At 47.3% G+C, this 22,013-nt stretch overlaps 1 protein-coding gene across 1 annotated transcript in view; it reads right to left on the bottom strand.

Annotated features, from left to right (window-relative positions):
- Positions 1-21,651, bottom strand: part of LOC116884499 (nucleotide exchange factor SIL1-like) — a 35,122-nt gene extending 13,471 nt beyond the window's left edge. The window contains exon 1 of the mRNA XM_032885628.1: positions 21,571-21,651. Within this exon, the coding sequence (XP_032741519.1) occupies positions 21,571-21,623 (53 nt within the window). The 5' untranslated portion in view covers positions 21,624-21,651. The remainder of the gene's footprint in view (positions 1-21,570) is intronic.
- Positions 21,652-22,013: the final 362 nt, after the last annotated feature.

The raw sequence follows: 22,013 nt of genomic DNA, 5'->3' as shown, positions 1-22,013 counted from the left end.
AAACCAATCTTAGAGGCAGAGACAGGAGGTTCAGACGCTCAAGGTCATCCTTGGCTTTAGTGTGAATGTAATGCCAGCTTGACCAAAAAAACAAAACCACAACAAAAACAAATCAAACAAAAACCCAAAATACAAACAAAAAACAGGCAAGCCAATGATTGATCAAAACCTGTTTTCTGCAGAAACAGATTTCTGACTGTGCAGAGCCTCATCAAGGTGCTTCCGTGGTAAGCCCTAAGGGGACAGTGGTCCCAGCTGAGGGCTGATGAACTGGTAGGTCCTTTGGTAGCTAAAAGCCAATGATCTAGGCCTTTTTCTGTCCTACCCAGATCCCAACTTCAGAGAGTGAACTGACGGAGGAGTGTCCTGATGTAGACTTAGAGAAACCTGGGTTCAAGTCCTGCATCCAGCATTTCCAGGCTATGTGCCTCAGATAGGGGAAGACATCTCTTACGTCATTTATAAAGTGGGGAGAGCAAGAATATGTCACAGAATTACAGGAGATGAAAGGAATTGATAAAGCTCTAAGATGTCCAGAGTAAGTCATTCTGTCACTGCACTGTGTCCATGTTTGCTTTATGCTCAGCCGTCTCAGAAGTGGGAGGGTCCATCTGTGGCAGGAATAAGGAAGAAGTACCAGCTTCCAGGCAATGGCCCGGGACTCTCATCCTCAGCTCCTGTAGCTGGATAGACAAAGGCAGTGCTAAGAGAATCCAAGAGGGAAAATGTAATTAACAAGCTAGAGGGAGAGACTGGGAGGAAGGATCAAAGAAGTTAATTAGAATGGGCTAGAGGGAGACCACAGGATGGGGAACAAGGAAGAGAGGAGCTAAAGAGAATTATCTGTGGCCTCTAATTATTCTGAGAAGTCTGAGCAATTGTGTCTGGCAGGGAGGGAGGTGAGGCAGGAATCACAGGGCTAAACAGAAGGAAGTTTAGGCTAAAGCACCGGGGAGGTTTTCCACACAGAGATTTGACAAGTTTACCGGAGAGTGCAGAGAAGATGTGTGTCTAGGCTATTATTCCACCTAGTGGCCTGCCATCCCACAGGTGCTAGCGGCTGGAGGGAAGAAGGACAGGCCTCATCTTGCAGACCAAGAGCATCTTCCAAGGAAACTATGCAGTCAACCCCTGCTCTAAGCACAGAGAAAACAGCATAAGTGGATCCTGTGAGGCTCAGGACGGATTCTCCCCTCAGCCAGACCTCGCTCTCAACAGTTCTGAGATGTGTTTTGAGAAACCACATAGCCTTTCCCTTCATCCCCACTCCCATCTCTGTGTTCTAATAAGCTTGATGAACACAGTACATCTCCCAGGATGAAATTCATCTCAATCGGAGTTGCTTTTGCTACACAACTGTAGCAATGTTTATGAATGAGCAATCTCTTAATAGCAAGAGAGGCAGCAGCCGTGGGATGGTCTACAGCTGAGGGTGACAGCACCAGGGAGAGCTCCGTTTACAAGATTTGGAAGTCATATAGTCTACAAATGTCTCTGCTGTACAACATACATAACGAGCCCCAAAATATCCTTTGTTTGCTGAGGTTTTGCTCAGATATTTAAGGTTTCTGACAGTTTAAATATGGTGAACAGTATGGTGAACCATCCAAATATTTTACATCATTGGTATTTGGAGGATCTTTATAAACACTTAGTCCAGGTTCTACAAGGCACATGCAGCACCAGGTTCCTGGTCTTCTCTGGGGGTGGATGAACATGGCCTCATTGCCTAGCTGCAAACTGTGAGGCTGGTCTCTCAGGTCTCTCAGGTCTCACTAACATGGGTTTCCCATGCAGCTTTGTTCATGTTCAAACAGAGGAGGGCACTGGGTTGCATGGCCTCCCCAGCCTGGTTTAGGGACCGAGAAGGACTTATTCTGGCTTAGGAAGGATTAAAAGGGGCTGGAGAGGTGACTTAGAAGCTAAGAGCACTGGCTGCTCTTCCAGAGACCTAGGTTTGTTTCCCAGCAGCCACTCACCTGTAACTCCAGCTCTAGGGGATCTGATGCCCTCTTCTGGCCTCCACGAGCACTGCACACATGGTACACAGACAGACAAGCAGCTGCACATACATATATCGAAATAAAAGTTTGACAAGGAAGAATAAAGAGCTTCTTTCTCGTTTTTGTTAGTGATGAGAACTGAACTAAAGCCTTGGGCAGCTAGATAAACACTCTAATTAAGTTATACTCCCAGCCCCATAGCTTCCTTAGAAGCGGGAGGGAGGATGCGTGACCTTGCCAGAAGCTCTTTACCTGACTGATCAGATTCGAGAATAGGAAGCCTAAAAGGAAAGGGAAGACTTCTCCCTCTGTGGAAATCCTTAGGAACCGAGGAAGAATCCTAGTTACTTACAGCTTCTAGAGACAGAATAATGGGTGGTTTGGTTTGTGAACAAGCTATTTGTCCGGGCCAGTCAGTTGTTGACTATGCCCAGCATTCAGTTAAGCATCATAGGTCCAGAGCAAAGAATGGGAATAGTTCTTACCTCTCTTAGGCAAAATTAATAGCCAATAGAAATGTGCAGGGGAAGATAGCTATCTGCTGAGGAGTTGTCTAGAAAGACGACCATGGCAAAAACCGAAGTCACTAAGAGCAGAGGAGAAGCCTAACGCTTGGTTAACACTGTCCACCTGAAGTCAGACAAATACCCAGGTTAATGTGGGTGTGGTCCTGCCTTTAATCCCAGCATACAAGAGGCAGAGGCAGAGAGGCAGAGAGGCAGAGAGGCAGAGAGGCAGAGAGGCAGAGAGGCAGAGGCAGAGAGGCGGGTATCTGTGATTTCCAGGCTGGCCTAGTTTACAAAGAGTTCCAGGATAGCCAGGGCTACACAGAGAAACCCTGTCTCAAAAGGAAGGAAGGAAGGAAAGAAGGAAGGAAGGAAGGAGAGCAGGAGGAGGCTATTTTTCCTTTTAAGAAAATTTAAAAAAAATGCTTTCTATAAACCCTTTAACTCTAGCTCAGATAAATCATTAAAAGGCCTTCTGCAAGGATCATTTTAATGTCAAGGAAAAAGTTATACTCAAAAATAGTTAATGTCATAATAGGAATGTTTTATTTAAGATTCAGTAATTGTCACTGAATCAGACACTCTGTCTCTATGGCCCGAATAGCGAGGGGGAACAAAGGCTCGATGCTTTAGTGTTCCTTAGGGACTGAATTTTAGGTTACACCTGGAAAAGAGAAAACACGGAACCTGTTCAGAGGTGGACTGGCATGTGCAGGCAGCTCTGCCTGGGCATGGGCACACGGGACTGGGATGGCCTGCCTGGGTGTGAGTGACAGGAACCGCGGTGGGGCCGGATTGAACAGCATGAAGCATGGCTGGACCTGGGCCCTGATCCTAGCACAGCCCACATCCAGGATACAGGGGTGGGGCCTGAGATAAGCAAGACTCTAAACTGGAAAGTCTGGGAACTGAGCTCAGGGTGCCACCAGGAGCTAAAGGTGGCACTGGCAATAAGGCCAAGCCTGGAGCAGACCTTTGTCCTTTCTTTCCTTGTGTGTAGATACTTGCGTGAAGCACAGCAGGATACCATGAAATTCAAGTGCAGATACACTGACCTTCCATTAGCAGATACATAGCCTTCCATTCTGACCTCCCATGGCTGTGGACCATGCTCTTGTCCGCTAGCTCATAAAAGTGCTTTTATCATCTGAGAGTCATTTGAGTCTTCAAGGCAGTTCAGTCTTTCAGGGTACCCTAGTAAAGTGCCACGGCCCCTTGATTGGAAGGAACAGTCACACCTAAGTAGGGTGATCACGGAACCTATTGACCCAAGTGGGACAAGAAGAGTGAAGGAGGTTCTCTTAGTTTCTGCACTGGAGCCAGAGGCACGAAGGGAACGTGTCCAGCCACTGTCTGTATAAGGCTTCCTGTTAGGCTCTATGGAAGACATCAAGTACTTTTCATAGAACCTGGACGCTGAGTGGAGGGGCAAAGGTTCTTGGGAACAGGTTAAAGCCAGACTAGACAGAGGGGTAAATGACTCTGCAGAAGGAAATGCCACACAGACCTGAATCCAGATTCTTTTCATGTATGACCTTGAGACAAGTTAATTAGCCTATCTTTGCCAAGGCTTCTACATCTGTAAAATGAAGCTTACTTCATAGTCTTCATGAATATTAAATAAGAAACTAACGATAAGACATCTGATACTACTTTCACACACCAACAACGTTATTAGCCTTGCCAACACTGGCCCTCTACCTAAGACTCAACTACTTCTGCCATGCCTGAGGTGGGAGTTGAAGGAAAGGCAGGAAGTACAAACACCAGCAAGGTGGACTCAGAATAATGGAGTTCCACTCCTCCTGGCCTTGGACTGCACACCCTGACCTAGCCCATCCACTGTTGTGCCACCCTCAGGCCCTGGTGGTAAATGCCACTCACCTGCACCTTTTCTTCAGACAGACAACAGAGGTTTCCAGTGAGCTAACCTCAGTTCTAGGGCTCCAGGCCCTGTCTGGTGGACAGTAGGACGCCCTCTATACCCTCTTCAGGTTCTTGGGCCTCTGGAGACAGAAATGAGAGAGTGCTCCAGCCCTGAGGAGAGCAGCTTCTGGGGTGCCTCCACTCAGTAGCTCTCAGGGACTTCTCAATACCGGCTCATGTCCTCTGTGACGACCCAGGGAGGCAGGTGCACAGACTGAGTCACGGAGAGCTAAGTCACTTCTCCAATGTCACATTCGGAGCAGAGACCTGGAGGGCAGTGTGGGTTCGAGGGATTATAGTGGGCACTCATAGTGAGCTGCTAGCTGGAAGACCAAGATGGTGGCTTTCTTACCTAGATTTTCTGACAAGATGCCAAGACCTAAAGGAGGACTGTGGGTGTCACACAAGACTGGACTCACAGCACAACACGACAATATTGCCAACATCACCCATCCCTTCACTTCAGAGCCTGATGCAGAATGGGGAGAAGAAACCATTCGCACGTCCTGCTAATCTACCTTTCCTGTGCTAGACGCCAGGCTCGAGTCAAACAGCACTGCAGCAGTCCTCAAAGTCTGTCTCTGGCCAGCAGCACTGTATGATCTGGGAACTGGGCAGACAACCCTCAGGCCTCAAGCCAGCTTTGCTAGATCAGTAACTGGAGAAGGTGAGTGGCCATCTGCATTTAACAACCTTCCAGGTGCTTCTGCTGTGTGCCCCGCACTGAGAGGCCCTAGGCAAGAGCATCCCTGGACTTCGGCAAGCTAGTCTCTCTATGCCATGGTCAGGAGGGTGGGCCTCTGGGCAGGCAGCAGAGCCTAGCTTTTACAGAGACCAGGCTGTGAGGCCCACTGCCAAGAAGATGAAAAGCTCTCAATAAAACCCAGACCTAAACGGCCACACTGATCAAAATACAATAAAGAAAAAAGCGAAAAATCTGACAAAAGGAAAATGCAGCTTCAGTGGGGACAAAATACAACAGTCTTCTGTGGAGACAGGAGCATAAAAGGATGTCAGATGTTCAAAGAGCCAAATGTTGAAATGCCAAAAAAAAAAAAAAAAAAAAAACAGAGAATAAGGACGACGTGTGGACGTCGGTGCCACATGGGCTGCGGTCTAATGATGGCAGTATGGGAGATCAGCACCACTCGCCCTCCCAGAGGCTGCGTCCCCTCCCCCATCCTCACCCCACCCCACCATGACAGCCTATATAAATAGAGTCTTGAGGGAAAAAATACCAGCAATTAGTCACTGAGTCTTGCTTGTTGGAATGAGGGAATTTAGAGAAAATCACCAGAGGCTCTGAAGATGGAAAAGCTTGGCTGAGGAGGCCATGTGGCTGGGGTGGGTGGGACTGGGACAGTGAAGGGACAGTGGAGGGAGAGGCTTTCTTTGGTGCTTGCCAAGCTTTAACCTGAAAGGGAGAGATGGAGGGGCCTGGTCGCTGGGCTGTAACGGGCTCCAACCTGGTGACATATGGGGGCAGCCAGTGAGCCTCCCAGCAGGTGAGACAGCAAGCCATCGGGAGTCGTCTGAAAACCACCTATCAGTGAGGGAGGCTCTTAACTTAAATAAGCCATGCTTTCTACAGCACCCTCCCCCTGCAGCCCTTACCCATCCCCCTCCCTGATGCCATCTCCAGCTGTTCCTAGTCTTTCAAGTCTTACCTCACACACCACCCCCACCCCCACCCCCACCCCATGCCCCCAGTCTTGTTCTGCTTTCCTGATGCCTTTACCCTCCTCCTTCAATACTCTTCCCGTCTGGTGGATCAGCGTCTCTGCCACACTATGAATTCCTTGAAAATGGAGACTGCGCTTTGTCATCTCATAGCACGCAACCTCACTCAAGTGTCTAGCCCTATCCAATGCATGTGTGCAGTGAGCTTCGCAGGGAGAGGCCAGCCCTGTGTCTGCTGGACCCCAGCTCTGCTGAGGCAATGGGGGCTGGAGCCTCGTTAACCAGGTTTGTCACATGATCTCCCTACCTTACTGGATGCCTCTCTACTCTATGTGCTCCCGAAGACCACCCCAACCGATGTCCTGACTTTTACCTTTTCTTCCCCCTCTCCTTCCCCTCCTGTTTGATTCCTTTGGCCAGGCTCCACATGTCCTCACCATCCTTGGTCCCCTCGCTACTGGAGAAAAGGGAGGCAATAGAGCTGTCCAACCTCTACCAGAGCACTCTGGGAATGCCTACAATTGCTTATACCAACAAATTAATTTCTAATCATATTAATATAATTTTAGACAGGAGAAAGAAAAGCAAAGACTGGGAGGCTAGTAACCTCCACATGGCTCCTGAAACCATTTCTAATAAATTGAATGTCTGCCTCTGCCATCTATCATGCCAGCTGTGACTCAAGTCCATGGCGAGGCAGTGCAAACACTTGCCACAGGTGGCCACTGTCACCTCCCTTTCAGTCGGACTTCATCTGGCTGTCCTCTGGGGAGGGACTGGAGCAGTGGCAAGAACTGCTTTCTTCTGGCTTTCCACCCGACTCTCCAGCCTCTCTCAGTTCAGTGCAACCTCAGAGATGGCTCCTTGACTCTCCCCCTCCCTTCAGTCCTCTACCAACCCCAGTTCTAAGAGCAACTTGAGGGTCCTCACAGACTGACTGGTGCAAGGGGCCAACCGAGGAGTTGGCGCTGAGCCGCACGAAGGGGCAAGAGCTTTGGAGGAGGGCAAGGTCAGGTTGACAAATATCACACAATGAGAGAGAGTTGCATGAACTGCACTGCCAGAATGTAGCATAACAGATGGATAATTAGATTTATTCTGAGAGCTGTAAAAGTAAGTAATTAAATAAAAATATGGAACAATGAATCTGCCACAGAGAGACACCTAACAGCCTCATGAGGGCCTTGCAGCTGGCGCAAGCAGTCTGGGAGAGAGGCACTGGGCAGGAATCTCTCACATTTCCCTGATGTTTAGGCACAATAAACTAAGCACCAGCTCAAGACAGGCCCAGGGGATGGCTGGTTTCAGAGAGAGAATCAGTCCCGTGGCTACAAGCAGTGCCATACCATGGGAAAATGGTCTCTTGTCTTCATCGGGAAGACCAGAGCCTAAAGGAAACCAATAAAGTCCCCACCAGTGTGCACCACAGGCCCTGCAAAGTGAGACTGACCTATGTATTTGTCGGTCTGAAGCAGAGACGAGAGGGAGACACACATAGGACAAATGACGGGTTCAGGGCATTTGCTTTCCTCCCAGAAGCTGGCAGCAGATGAAGCTCAGTCAATACCTAAGCAATATGAGGTGAGTACCCACTGTGTGCAAGGCACAGAGTAGGTATGCTACTGCACCAAGAAACAGATCCCCTGAACATGATATCTGGGAGCAAACAGATCATCTGGAGTCTGTTTTATCTGGCTTATGGTTTATTTGTTTTGCTTCTAATTTTGGTTTTGTTGTTTTGGTTTTTTGAAACAGTGCTTCTCCGTGTAGCCGTGGCTGTCCTGGAACTCACTTTGCAGATCAAGCTAGCCTCAAGAGAGCTACCTGCTCTGCCTCCTGCGTGCTGGGGTTAGGGTGCTCACTGCCACAGTGGTGACTAAACTAAACTCAGACTCATCTAAGGAGATGGAAAGGTAGGATGACAGAAGCAAGTACAACCCATGGGAAATGAGGACGCTCCCTCGGGCTGCTGCCCTCTCCTGACAGGGACGAGCCTGATGGCCACTGGCACCACATAGGCTCGTCCCAATATAAAGTGAACTAACTCTTCCTTTCCAGGAGAAGTACCTGTTGATACTGTGTGCCAAAATGCCTGGGAGTGAGGAGCTAGGCTCGGGCAGATGAGTCTTTCCCTGGCAGGTAACCAGGTGAACTAAACAGCTTCACCTGACAATACCGTGCCAGTGAGAAGAGTCAAAAGAAGAAAGCATTGTTTCCCAAAGGAATAGCCTAGGAATGTATAGACCCAAACCTGTATGGATGAAGGCCCTTCGGAGTCTGCACTGCTTTATACCCTTCAAACCAACACACTAGGCAAGAACTGACTATCTGGGCTTTACAAGGAGGCAGGTCCGGTTGCTCACAGCCAGGTCAGGACTTTGGTTGCAGAGATCCAGTTTGACCCTAGCACTTGGGAGCACTGCATAGGTCTTGTTGTTCATACTTTTAATAGCAGCACATCCTTGTAGACCTGTCCCCAAGGCTCAAAGATAACACTTCTATGATCAAAAAGTTATTTCTCTTAGGAAACTCATAGTACTAAAACACTAAGAGGGATCCCAGGTCACCGAGTCCTTGCAGGACTTCAGTGCTCACTGAATCTTCTCACAGAGCACTGACTGTGAAGTAAGTTCTTCCCAAGCTGTGAGCATCTTTGATGGAAAGCCAAAGTTGGGGTTGAATTACTCCCGTTCCGACCAGTGGATCCATGGAGTCATTCTGCCTCTTTGGAAGGGAAAAGCCCTACCATATTCCTAACACAAAAGTTGCCACTTTTTTTAAAGTTTCTTTAAAATTGTGTGTGTGTGTGTGTGTGTGTGTGTGTGTGTGTGTGTGTGTGTGTGTGTCTTCATGTGGAGGATAGTAAGACAACTGTCCTTGATGAACACAGATCTGTAAGATTGGTGGAAGCACCTTTACTCTCTGAGCCATCTTGCCTGACCCTGTTTTTCTTTTATGAGACAGGGATCGTAACAGTATCCCTGAATGGCCTGGAATTTGCTATGTAGCCCAGGCTAGCTCTGTACTCATAATCTTCTGGCATTAGCCCCCGGAGTGCTATGTTATAGTATGTGTCACCACATATAATTTAACAAGTACCATTTTGTTCCAAAGGCTTGAGGGGCTCTTCCTGCCATATAGCTTCAAGAAAGAAATGACATAGGCCTTCCTACCTCAGGTTAGCACATCACACACACTCTGATCTCCATCAAACTCTAGCCAATAGCCTGTCATCTGTCTTTTAAGCGAGACCTGCCCTTTTAAAGGTCTTCAGGGACTTAGGCCTAACTTCACACACCACAGAAGACACACCCTTCTTTCAGCAGCTCAGAACACACTTATAGGCTCTCTAGATGCCAAGAGGTCCAGGGGCCAGTGAGAGCAAGGACATCATCAGGCAGGTCCCAGCAGGACACCACTAGGCCCCAGCTTCTAGCTCTGCATATTCCCAAGTGATTTTTCCAACTTCACCATGAATCTAGTGTCTTCCTGAGTGCAATCAAGCTCTTCCTACTGCCATTAATTACCCTCTGAGGCTTTCCCTAGGAATGGAGGGATATGAAGCTAAGTGCTAGCATGGAACAATCAACTGGTCTGGCTATGACTGGTACTTGGAGCCACACCAGAGGGTCTGATTCAGAGCAGTCATCCTGAGCCCAGATGCAAAAGCCAGGGGCCAGGCTGCAGGGCAGCTTGTGCGTGGCTGGCCCTCTGGCTGGAAGCTCTCTACGCTGGCTCTGCTCCTGCTCCCATTGACAACGCTTTACTGCAGGTTAAGCTCTCCCCAGAGACAAGCAGGTTCACACTTCCCACTCTGCCCTGGCTGTCCTCAGTACAGCATGAATCACTAACCGATGTCTGGAGTCAATCTTAGCTGCTGTGAACCCCAGACTGAGCTCAAGAGTTCTTCTTGAGCTAAGCTTTTTCTTTTTCCTTTTCTTTTTTCCTTATCAGACCTGGAGAAACAGTTTAAATGGTAGCTAGTCTTTTTCTTAAAAACCACTGAACTTAAACAAATAAAAACATGAAAACAGACTGAATTAAAGCTTTACTAATCCTTTCCAATGTAGCTGGGGAGTGGCTTCTGCAGCTAACCTCAGGGTAAACTAGATCCAGCAGATCCATGATGGAGGGCTCTTGGGTCGTCAGCCCAGGGAGGAAGGTGGAGTGCAGGAGTGAAGAAAGGAAGGATGAAGAACTGGGAGCAGATGTGATGAGGGAGGAGACCCACTTGCTCAGCCCTAGTAAGGAGAACATGGCTCTGAAGTGTGCCTGGCCATCTTCCCTGGCAATGCCTACTGTCACCAGGCTGAGGGATCTAGACAACTATAGAACACACCCCAAACTCAAGGCTGTGCAGGCTGAAGTGGCACGGAGACCATGAGAACTGGCATGTGAATTCAAAGGACTCATACCAGAAAATCCAACAGCATCTTCTATGTCTAAAATTTACATCTTCTATCTTTTAATTAAAAAAAGATAGGTTCATTCCATGTAAGGGAATAAGAGAGAAAGGAAAAAAATCTTCCCTCTCTTGTATTAAAAATAAATACCATTTATGATTATATCAGAATCTTTGCCCATTTCCCTTTGATATGGGTCACCACCATCCATGTGATTGTTGACATAAAGACCCTACTTTCCAGGAGGGGAGGCTCCTCAGATTCCCCAGAACAGCTCCTTAATGCCAAGTGCACAGTAAACTCAGGGGAAGAGGGTGGTCAACCACATTGTAAGACTCCAGGAGATCTGACATTCTAGAATCAAAACCAAAGTGTTCCCCAGACAGTGTGAACTCGGAGCCAACGGGATCCCTTCTTCTGGCCTAGATGGGAGTGAAGGAGTCTTTGTGAACATTTCTTTCCTGTATTTCTCATTCTTTATTGCACAGTTGTCAGCACTGGTGTCCTCCCTTCTCTGAGCTCTGCACTGTAGCCTCCAAGTACCTCTGAGAAGCACCACTGACAGGACTGAGCAAACCAAGACACAACAACAGGAAATGACCTCACAGCCTTCGTGTTCCAGTGCCAGCTCCCAATTGCTTGTGGTTCTGAATAACTGAAAGAGAATAATCCACTTGGATGATTTGGGAGGCCAGCCGGTCACACAGATTATCTGAGTGATTTATTCACATAAGGGATGATTGGGAATTACCCCAACTTCTGTTAGAGGCTCAGGTATCACACAGAGGCCACTGAAGATGGCAGTGCGAATGGAAGGAAGACTATGGAGGAGAGCCTGCTCCTGGCCTCAGGTTTCCTTATAGTCACGGTAGTTGCTGCCCTCCCTCAGCCATGATGGTGATATTGGAGTGAGAACAGCTCTTTCTGTGCCTCCAACCATGCTGTGCCCTGGACTCTGAGCTTTATGTGCTCTCCATCCACCACCACAACTCACTCAAACTCATGAGGAGTAAATGATACACGCTGTGCTCTCCAGTTCTTAGCTATGGAGGTTGAGACCCAGGCAGCTTAAATAGCTCCTCTGGGGACACAGCATATTAAACTGTCTTTCCAGAGACCAGGCCTTACCAAGGTATTCCTTTCCTACCCAACTCACCATTCCCACATTGTAAGGAGGTCTTTCCAAAACACCCAGACTTTGAGAGATTGGAATCTGTCCTCTTCGGTGCAATGCTGTCCAGTACCTGAATGTGTGGCAGTGCTTTTAGAGGCCCGTGAACAGAACTGAAGCTCTTGCCAGCAGTCAGCACCAGCGTGGTGACCTGTGACCTGAGAGCAGAATTTTCCACCTCAATCTGCATCTGACGTAGACATTGAAATGCCTGACCTACACACACTATGTAGACATTGAAATGCCTGACCTACACACACTATGAAAACTATTTGCCATTTTAACTGGGAATAATTTGTTACAGGGCAACACACAGCAAAACAGTGGACAGGAGGAAAAGAAATGTTTCCATCAAATGATACAGCAATGGCAAAGCCAGGTCTGGCCTCAGGGCCAGAGTTCACTAAAGCCCTGACCTTCATGGCCCAGCTACTCCGGCAGCCTATAAAGCTCCTATAACATAATACACATTCCTCTGTCTCTAGCAAGGGCGATGATAAAAATAACAAAAGCTACTGAGAAGTCACTGGCTGCCCAACACATACTTGGCATTTCTGTCATCCCCTTTCTCCTTCACAGTAACCCTCAGAGGAGCTCACAGCAAACACTAAGTGAATATTTGTTACACGAATAAAGAGCGAATACCAGGCAGTGCTCTGCAATTGATCCACATCCCTCTGCTACAGCTCCAACCTACACCCCACTCATCTGGATGCTAAGCATCAGTTCAATAGCTCTCCAAACGCCAACCCCAGGCAGAGCCACCCCAGGCAGAGCCACCCCAGGCAGAGCCGCCATCCTCATTTTACAGAGGTGGAGACTGCCTGCAAGATTTAAGTTTCCCAAGGTTACGGAGCTGTAGGTGGTGATGCACATTCTGGCCATACAGTCCTTGCTTTATATTTCACATATCCTATCACATGGGCCTCTCAAGAGCTCCCGGAAGCCATTAGGAAGCAGATAGCAACATTGCCTCTGGGTTCTGCATCCCAGGTCTTGAGATGTACTGCCAACATTGCAACATTGTCTCTCCGGCTCTCAATTCCTGTCACACCTGTCTCTGACTGCTCCCTTGGCTGACTCAGTTTGTTCTTCGTCAGACCCCTCCTCTGGCTGTCCCCCTGCCAGGAGAAGTTTTAGTATTATCATGGCCACTGGGTCCAGAATGGCACCCCTTCAGAAAAGTCTCCATAACTAATCCTCACGGAAGCCTCACCTACATACTCTACTTCCTTCGCAAATATTGCTACTGGCTTTTGAAAACAGCTTTATTGAGATAAAATTCATATATAAAATTTACCCACTTGTTGCTGGCCTGTCTGTGTGATAACAGAGTCATGCTACTGAGAACATTACCTCAAACTTTGCCCAAATAGTTGTTTATTCAGATCTTCTGCTTTAAAGATGGGTTGTCTTTTCATTACTGACCCATAAAGTGATTTGTTGTTGATCTGCAAGTACTTTATATATTCTAGATAGAAATCCCTTACCAGATACATGGTTGGTTTCTCTCTCTCTCTCTCTCTCTCTCTCTCTCTCTCTCTCTCTCTCTCTGTACACACACACACACACACACACACACACACACACACACACACACACACACACACACTTATATGGAAGCATTTGGTTTTGATGACACCAGACTCTTAAGAATTAATCTCTGGGGTTGGGGATTTAGCTCAGCGGTAGAGTGCTTGCCTAGCAACCGCAAGGCCCTGGGTTCGGTCCCCAGCTCCGAAAAAAAGAAAAAAAAAAAAAGAATTAATCTCTGGTATAAGGATAAACCATAAAGGAGGAAAGGCCCACTTTACTCACTCACCACTGTATCTCCACCCAACAAAAAAGTAGCCAGTACATGGTAGATATTCAGGACATATTCTCTCTTCTAAAGATTTTTAAATTATGCATGTATGTGTCTGCATGTGGGTCTGTGAACACATGCTCACAAGAAGGCAACAGGAACTAGAGTTAACAGGTAGATGTGAGATGCCTTGAATGAATACTGGGGACTGAGTTCAGTACTGCTCCCCATGCCCCTCCGGAGACACAGTTTCTTTATATAACCTTGGAACCCACAGAGATCCCCTGCCTGTCTTCCCGAATGCTGGGACTACAGGCTGGTGCCACCCTAACCACTCAACCACTCAACCTCTCCAGCCCCTCAGCACATGGTTTTGAATTAATAGAATTTTAAGGACAAACAGGGTAAGTGCTGGTATAGGTAGGGGTGAATCTGATGGTATGTAGGATTGTTCCTGGTCCGGAGACTTTAGGAGGAAAAAGAGATTATGGTGTTCCACAGGAACAGGAGAGAGCACAGAGAGGATGAGATGCGAGCTTTCTGAGCAGCGTACATCACCCCCACAGCAAACTCATTTCAGTGCTCAGGTCCCACCCTCTCTTTGCAGCTCCTCCAGGGTGAACAAAAACAAAACAATGGCTCACAAGTTGGGAAGGCCCAGGATGAGTGACCTGGCCATAAGAGGAAGGTTCCCTGCAGAACCTGAGCTCAGTGCTACATTCCTGAGGCAGGCTCTAGGCACCATTCTTCAGAACCCTTAGGACTTGTGCTATGCGGCTGACACCTGCTGGTGTCTCTGAGAGGAAAGGGGAAGGCAAAGGTTGGCTTCTTATTTGCCTCACTTAATCTTACCAAGATCAACAGCAAGAACTGTCTGGAAAGCCAAACATCCAAGGGAGGGCTCCTTATCAAAGCATCTCAGGGATCCTGGACTTGGCTGACCAAGCAGGCACTTCATTAGCCAGGCAGAGATGGGAGGATGGAATGAACTCAGGGTGAACTGAGTTCTGAATTCGGCAATTTAGACAACTAATTTGCTCCAAGCCCTCAAGCAAGGAGAGGGTGACAGGTAGAGGATGGGGTCTGGAACAGAGGTATGGGAGGCTGTCCATGACAGATCAAAGAGACTCAAAGACAAGGGCATCTGCCTGACCGTCCTTCCCTGGCTCCCGCTGACTTCCATGTGGCACCTTTGTCACCCAAAGCTCCGCCCTGCTAAGCAACTGCTTCACCACTGAGCAGCAAACCCTCAAAATGGCACCGCCTTTTATGATAACAAACGGATGGCAGATGGACTTCTGAGCTATAAGCACATGCACATACATGTATGAAGTTGCCTCTGGGAAATCAAATACTCATGAATAGTTCCGTGTGCCAACGAGGGCATACGATGAGAAACAGTGCTAGTTACAGAGGTGGATCTGTTTTTAAAGTGCTCAGTGACAATGGCAGACCCCCTCCTGATGCTACAGCAGCTTCCTCGTGCTTGCTTCAGGGGTTCACCCTGTCACCCGTATGGATGTCTCTTGTGAGAAGCATCAGGGACTCTGAGTGTTGCTGAGCTGGGCACTCATGCTTCAGAGCACAGGCTATCAATCCCAGAGGGAGCCTCAGTGAGGGGCCTCCAGGACTTCATGGAAGCAGTGAATACAAAAGTACAGAGGATCCCCAACAACCACCCCCAAGGAACAATCCAACCCGATTCACAACTGGGGTACCTGACAGGGGTCATTTTGTGGGCGTGGTGAGCCACTGAAATCAAGTTTCTTGCCTGATGCTCACTTCTGATTCATGGCCTGGGATTTTCCTTCTGAGAGGGATATGAGCTATGGCACACAGCGATATGGCAGGAGACATACTGTTTATGACTCTCACGAGAGAGAGAACAACAGGAACACAAGTTACAGTGGGCTAGCGGTAAGCATGGGGTGCTGTGCTTGTGTCCCAAATACACACAACTATCGTGGAAGACCAGGAGGTACGTGGTGCCCCTCCTCGATGGTGCGTGGCATTGGTGGACTGAGGCTTTTAAGTCACATTAGCTGCTTCATCTCAGCTGAAGCATGGGCCGTCTATGTGCCAAGACCTCCCTGAGCCTCAGTTTCTTAATGCATAAAGTGAAAATGGCAACTGTATTTATTTCACAGGAGAACTTACTTGCCCAGACCCTATGAGAACATATGGCAGAGGTGTTAGTCTGCTGCCTACCATATAGGTGCTTGCACTTCTAAGCAGCCTTCATTTCTTCCCCTGACTAAACATTCTGAAACAGTGGCTGTGCCAAATGCACCTTTCTGTCTCCTGAGAGCATGACAGAGATGCAATTCAGTAAACATTTGTCAGACACGCTGGCTTCCTGTGTTCCACGATTAGCAAGCACAGTGGCCAAATGCATTTCTCCTCTCCATACCCATGGGTGCTCACTACCTCAACACTCCTTCCCACCCACAGGCAAGGAACTCCACGCTGAAGGCAGCCTGTCTCCGCAGGCATGGAGAAAGGTGAGAGTCAACAGGAAAGCAAATGCTTGGGCAGTACAGGAGCTCCCCAGAATGCTGCCCTATTGATTTCCAAGTGTCATTATTTAAAACAACAACTGGCAGAGACAGACTGCTCTTCTTTCAAGGTAACCGCATCGTCTTATAGTGGCCTCTCATCTGTCTCCCCGCAGCCTTAGCAGCTGTAGGAAGAACTTCCCTGTTGCCAAATAAGAATCCGATAGACCAAGGGGTTTGGCCAAGCTCATTGCACTGTCAGTGAGACCCTAGTATTTTTAGCGCTTGAGTCCCTCTGCATCTTTGGATATGTGTGATTTGCTGCCCTGGCTTCCCCACTATGGTTCTGTAGGGAACTGAGCTGTTAACAAAACACCCGTGATAGTAAATGGCCTTGGGTAAAATTCTCCAAAGTGTTTTCCTCAGCAAGAAGCTCTCAGTCATGACTACAACTTGGCTTAGTCCTCCCCTTCCTGAAAGGATCACATTCACCAAGCTATCCGGAGCTTTCTGCATAGTGCCATGCAGAAAGGGAGCAAGGTAAGGACAAGACTTCTTCCCTCTAGGAGACATAGGAGATGCATGTTGGAGCAAATGCCTGTCCTGCATCCTCGTTCTACTGTAATGAGTATCCCATGCACCAACCCTTGCTGTATGCAGCCACTCATCCACGTGGATACACAGAGTCTAGGGGTCCAGGCAGAGAAGAGGGCAGGGAGGTCTGGCAGGAACTGTGCCAAAGCTAACAATGCCAAGCAGAGGGAGTCTCCCTCACACAAGCCTCTTTGGCATCCCTCCTGTCAGGGACCACAGACAGGCCCTAACTACCTATCCATATATGACCTCTGTTGGAAATGCCTCGCCCATAGACAGATGGAGCAGGATGGCTGTGTCACCCTGGACACCAAAATAAGAGGCTTTTAGTCACACTGACTATCTTGGAGGATTGGAAACAGTAGCCAGAATGCCTCCCTGGTTAGGTTCCAATGAAGGTCTAACAAGTCAAAGGCTAAGAAAATACTCAAAAAAATTCCTCTTCCACTTTATATAACCAACAGACTATGGAAGCTAAGTGGTCCTCTGGTCACTAAGCAGAGCAGACGCATTACCAGACCCCCAGGAGAAGCAGCACTCAAGGCAGACAGGCACTAAGAACCAGGCTCCAGTATGTGAGGACGCTCCCTGGGCCCTGCATGGCAGGGAGCGTGTTTCTAAAGACTGACTGACTTCACACCACCCAAGGGAGCGTGTTTCTAAAGACTGACTGACATCACACCACCCAAGGGAGCGTGTTTCTAAAGACTGACTGACATCACACCACCACGCTTCCCTCTCCCTGTATTCTTGAGGCCTCTGAGTTTCAGGCAATGAGGAATGGTATTGCCATGTTCCCTGTCATAGATCATACCCAGACAAAAGCTGAGAGAAAGCCCCAAGTGTTGCTTATTCTTGGGGCCTAAGAGGGATATGAGACAGCTTGTGGAAGAGGATACACCTCTCATCAGACTGAAGGCTGCCTGAGGCTGAGGGATTCGATCCTTCTCAATGCTATTGCTTACAACAGGGACCTCAGCAATACAGGCTAAGTAAACTCCATGGATGTTACAGTCAGAGTAGCCAGTGAGATCAAGAGAATGCAAGCACGGCAGTGGGGAAGTGAAGCTCTCCTGTGTAACAGACCACGGACTGTAGGTACAGCGAGCTCATAATGAACAGAGCATTCAGGCCTTGAACCCTGAAGGTATTCAGCAACACCAGCCAAACAGAGAACTACAACTTGATCCATCCAAGTCCATAGCTGGGAAAGTCTCTAAAGATATTAACCATGCTTTTTGACTTCTGCAGTGCTACTTCTGGCTAACTGTTCTTGCTAACTGAGGTGTGTTAGCCCAGGGTGAAGCTTTTGTGCTTAAAAGCTCACCATGAGAAAGACATAGGATTGCACTCAGGTCCCGAACACACAGTGTAGTCACAGACTGGCTAATAAAGATGTGCCATTGGCTTGAACCCATATCTAAGTGGTCTTCACCACTTAGACCCTCATAACACAAGGGTTAGACATGGGTCTTGATTTTAACATTGCTAATGTGAGAGTAAGGAACCTCCTCTCCTTCCCTTGGGAATACTGCCTTTTAAGTGTGTTCAGTTTGAGAAATGTCAGTGCGGATACGTTCCCACCCCTCCTTCTTTTCTCCCTTCTTTTCACCCTCATGTTTTGCTGTGCTGGTTTCCATCTAGGGATAAGTGAGAGCCCTTGATTCCCACTGACCTGCCTGGTTAGCAATTCAACAGGAAAACACCTCCCACCACAAAATGAAAGCAGACTTCAACTGCTTTCCTTCTGGCTGACTCTTATGTAAATGAGCTGCCTGCAGCCTGACTCACAGGCGCTCAAAATGGAAAACACACAGAGAGGAACACAGCAGAGTTCAAAGGTAAAGGTGAGCCTTCCCTGCGCCCTGAGGCTTTATTGTACAGCTAGCACTCTGCCAGGGACTTGGCACAGGACTCATCTGCTCATTCTGAGGCCAGCAAGAGAGAGCCTTAGCTCTCTGTTCCCCTTGCTTTTACAAAAAGGAAATTAAAATCCTAGAGAAATAAAATGAGAACTTATCATCAGCTTTCTGTAGACGAGTCTGTGTCTCATATGTCTGTCTTCTGAGCTCAGATCAGAATCATGCTAGGGTCTAGGTGTGATGTCTCACCACACTGTGGCTGGAGACTGGTCAGATGGTGTGTTGGGAGGAAATGTGGCTTCCTTCCTTGCTCAACTCTGCCTGACTATGAAGGCAAATCCCAGGCTGTCGAGCTCACCAGACAATGTCTGACACAAACCAGTATGTTCTCCTAGTATGACTCTATCTATCAAGCCCTTGGTCCTCACAGACTTGGTGGTCCTTCCTCCCCTCTCCCTGCTTTGCAAGGCCCTCATAGGCAGCAGCTACCCTAGGTGTTTATTTGCTCCAAACATTAAAAAAGAACACACCCATCTATTCACTATGGAGAAGAGCAGTTATTTTGAATCTATACATTATGCATCTCTGCTGGAAAGAAAGGAAAAATGAGCATTACAATCCTCTCCGGCAGACTTCTGCCCCCAAAGACAGAAAAGCAGTCTGGAATTACACCTTGTTTCCAACTCCAGGCAGCTCTGGGTTCTCCTCTCTCCTCTGCTCCTAGCTGGACAGCTCCACATGTGTCTGAGTTTCAGTGATTCACTCATACAGAACCCCCAGAACAAATCCCGGGCTCTGACTGATTTAAGAGACAACTTGCACAAGTCCCTGTGATCTGGCTCTAATACTGTTTGCTTCTATTCCAATTATCTTGCATTGATGGTTTAAAACTGGGAACTGTCTGCTGTACATACCCAGTCTGTCTTAGTAGAGAATAAATCTAGGCCATTGTGTCCTTTTCTCTCCTAGGCTTAGGACAGCACCTGACATCTCAGGGCTCTGATTGGGCCAGAGCAGCTCTAACTCTATTCAACTCTTTAAGGATTCAATTAATCATAAAGCCAATTCCATTCTGGGCTCCATCTGTCTTGCCTCCTTCAGGGACTAATAATCACTCACTGCATGTTTTTACACACTAGTTGAACTGAAATTAAGGCTGATTTCATCACAGTATACTAAAAAACAAAATGTAGTTCTTGAAAATATTTTCAGAGGTATTTTAAATTTTTTGTTTGCATAAAGAAACTTTTCTGTAAAATGACATTTTTTTAGAAACTTCAGAATTTTTGACACCATCACCACCCCCCTTATAAAACCATAAGAAGGCAGCCCCTTGAAGAATCAGCCACTCCTAGAGTGAATGAGACAACAGAGAGAGTCAAGGTATCCTTGGACATGATACCTTGAGAGTCATGGATATCCTAAAAATTGAGAAAAGAAATGGAGCTGATTTTATATTTTATATATTATTTTAAGATATATAATTAGTCATCCATCTTGGGACTAGTGGACTTAGTTTACTTAGAGTTACTTTTATTCTAAGTAATCTATCCAGGAGGGGAAGGATTGCTTTTAGCATTCAGGACCTCTGGAAGTCTCCAGCTGGCCCTGAGGAGTCTAAGCCCCCCACTGATCTACAAGACAAGAATACAGCTTTTATCTTAAATACAAGCAGTTTGTTTCTCCCAAAAGTACTACTAGTTCTCCTGACAAGTACTCAGGGTGCGCTCAATCATGTCCTGTACTCTGAAGACAGTCTCTTTACAAGGAGCATGAGCAGAGAGGTGGCCAGGGCTCAGCCAGCTGACCTCCTGGTCTGGAAGGCAGGCCAGACTCACCCGTGGTACTGCAGACTTCTCAATCTTAATTTTTGCAGCTATGAAGTCATAGCTCGTGGTCTGCCCAGAGCCTACAGCTCCTAGTGGCTGGGGTCTGTTCAGCATGGGCTCTACACTGTTTTTTTTTTAAATGGACCCATAAGGGATGCACTGCAGCCAAGAAGGAAATATATGTGCCTGCTTTATGCCTTAACAGCTTTCAAAGTAAGATCTTGAATTACACAAACTCCCAATCAGGACTAATGACAGTCGTTCCAAACTTAACATCAAACATGTTTTGTGAGTCATACTCGCTTTAAAAAGCCACCAGAAGTCATTTCATAGACACAACAATCAAAACCTCCTCCATTCGAACAATAAATTTTGCCTAGTAATAAGTCTAATTAATTAGAGCACTGCCATTTTAAAATGTGTCAATGTAAGCATTTTCTCAAAAACTTCCAGCTAAGCCATTTTATAATTACAAAAAAAATTTACCTCCTAAGAACATCTTCATGGATTGATAAAGACGTTCAAAGTATATTACTGGAGAGGGAAAGATGTGTTATAGAATCATGTCTATAAATGAGCAAAGTACAGGATTATACATATAAAAACGTTAAAACAAAACACACATTTTTGCACACCAACAAAAAGTTAATTAAATAAACGAACTTAGTAACAAAGAAGAATCATGTATTTGCCTTTTATGTAAAAATGACTCAAACATGAATAAAGTGTCTCTGGCAGAAGCAGCAACAGTAGCTGCCTGGAGGGGAGGGAACCTGGCACAGGGAGGCTTGAGAGTCACTGTGCCCCTCTGTGCCCTTTGAGCCATGTGACTATATTACCAATCAGAGTTAAAGATACAACATTTAAGTATGAGTTAATTAACTCAAGACACTAATAAATATATTCCATGGGAAAATGAGTCTTCCACATCTCTTAGCTGCATGGCTTTACCAGCCTTCATGTACAGACTTCAAGAACTCAGAATCAAGAGCAGCCATAGCAAGAGAAAGAGACCCCTGGGTGGTTATCAGACTGGACAGGGTGGAGCAGCAAAGGAGAGGAATATGGAGACAAAGGAAGAGGGGGAAGAGGATGGAGAGGGGAAAGGCTGAGAATTAAGGCTGGACTTCCTACAGCACGCCCAGTTGCCCCAGAATAAAGGCTGGACCTCCTATAGCACGCCCAGTTGTCCCAGAACAAAGGCTGGACCTCCTATAACATGCCCAGTTGCCCTGGTAGGTACCCTCTCACTTGATCAGTATCCAAAATTTCTCACTTTTACAAAGAAACAACTCACAGTGAGTCACAGGGCTGGGAAAGGGTCTTTGTGTGATCCTTGCAGGAACACATCACCTCAGATCCCTGGAGCTCTCTAACTGGGCAAGAAATGCCACATGAAAGCCGCATCCTAGCCTGGAAACTGAGCCTCTGACTCATCTTCTCATTCTGCCTCCAGCTGGCTCAGTGATTTTGAACAAATCTCTTTTGCAGAGGCACTGAGTGGGAAGTGAGGCCCTTCATGCAGCCACTAATCAGCTGTTCTCAGTTCCTTGGCAAAGGCATGTAGCAGCAAGGACTCCATATTAAGTGACACATGTATGCTTCAAAGTGTACCTACTCCTGTCCTCTTGGCTGAGAAATGTCCCACAAAGTTACTCCTGGGTCCTTCTCCTCAACTTCTGCTTTCTTTGAATCTCAGCTCCTGCTCTAAGTTGGATGTATGTTTACCCAAAAGAGTTT

This window comes from Rattus rattus, chromosome 15 (assembly GCF_011064425.1).
Source record: "Rattus rattus isolate New Zealand chromosome 15, Rrattus_CSIRO_v1, whole genome shotgun sequence".
Taxonomy (NCBI): Eukaryota; Metazoa; Chordata; class Mammalia; order Rodentia; family Muridae; genus Rattus; species Rattus rattus.
This window is presented reverse-complemented; position numbering and strand designations above follow the sequence as displayed.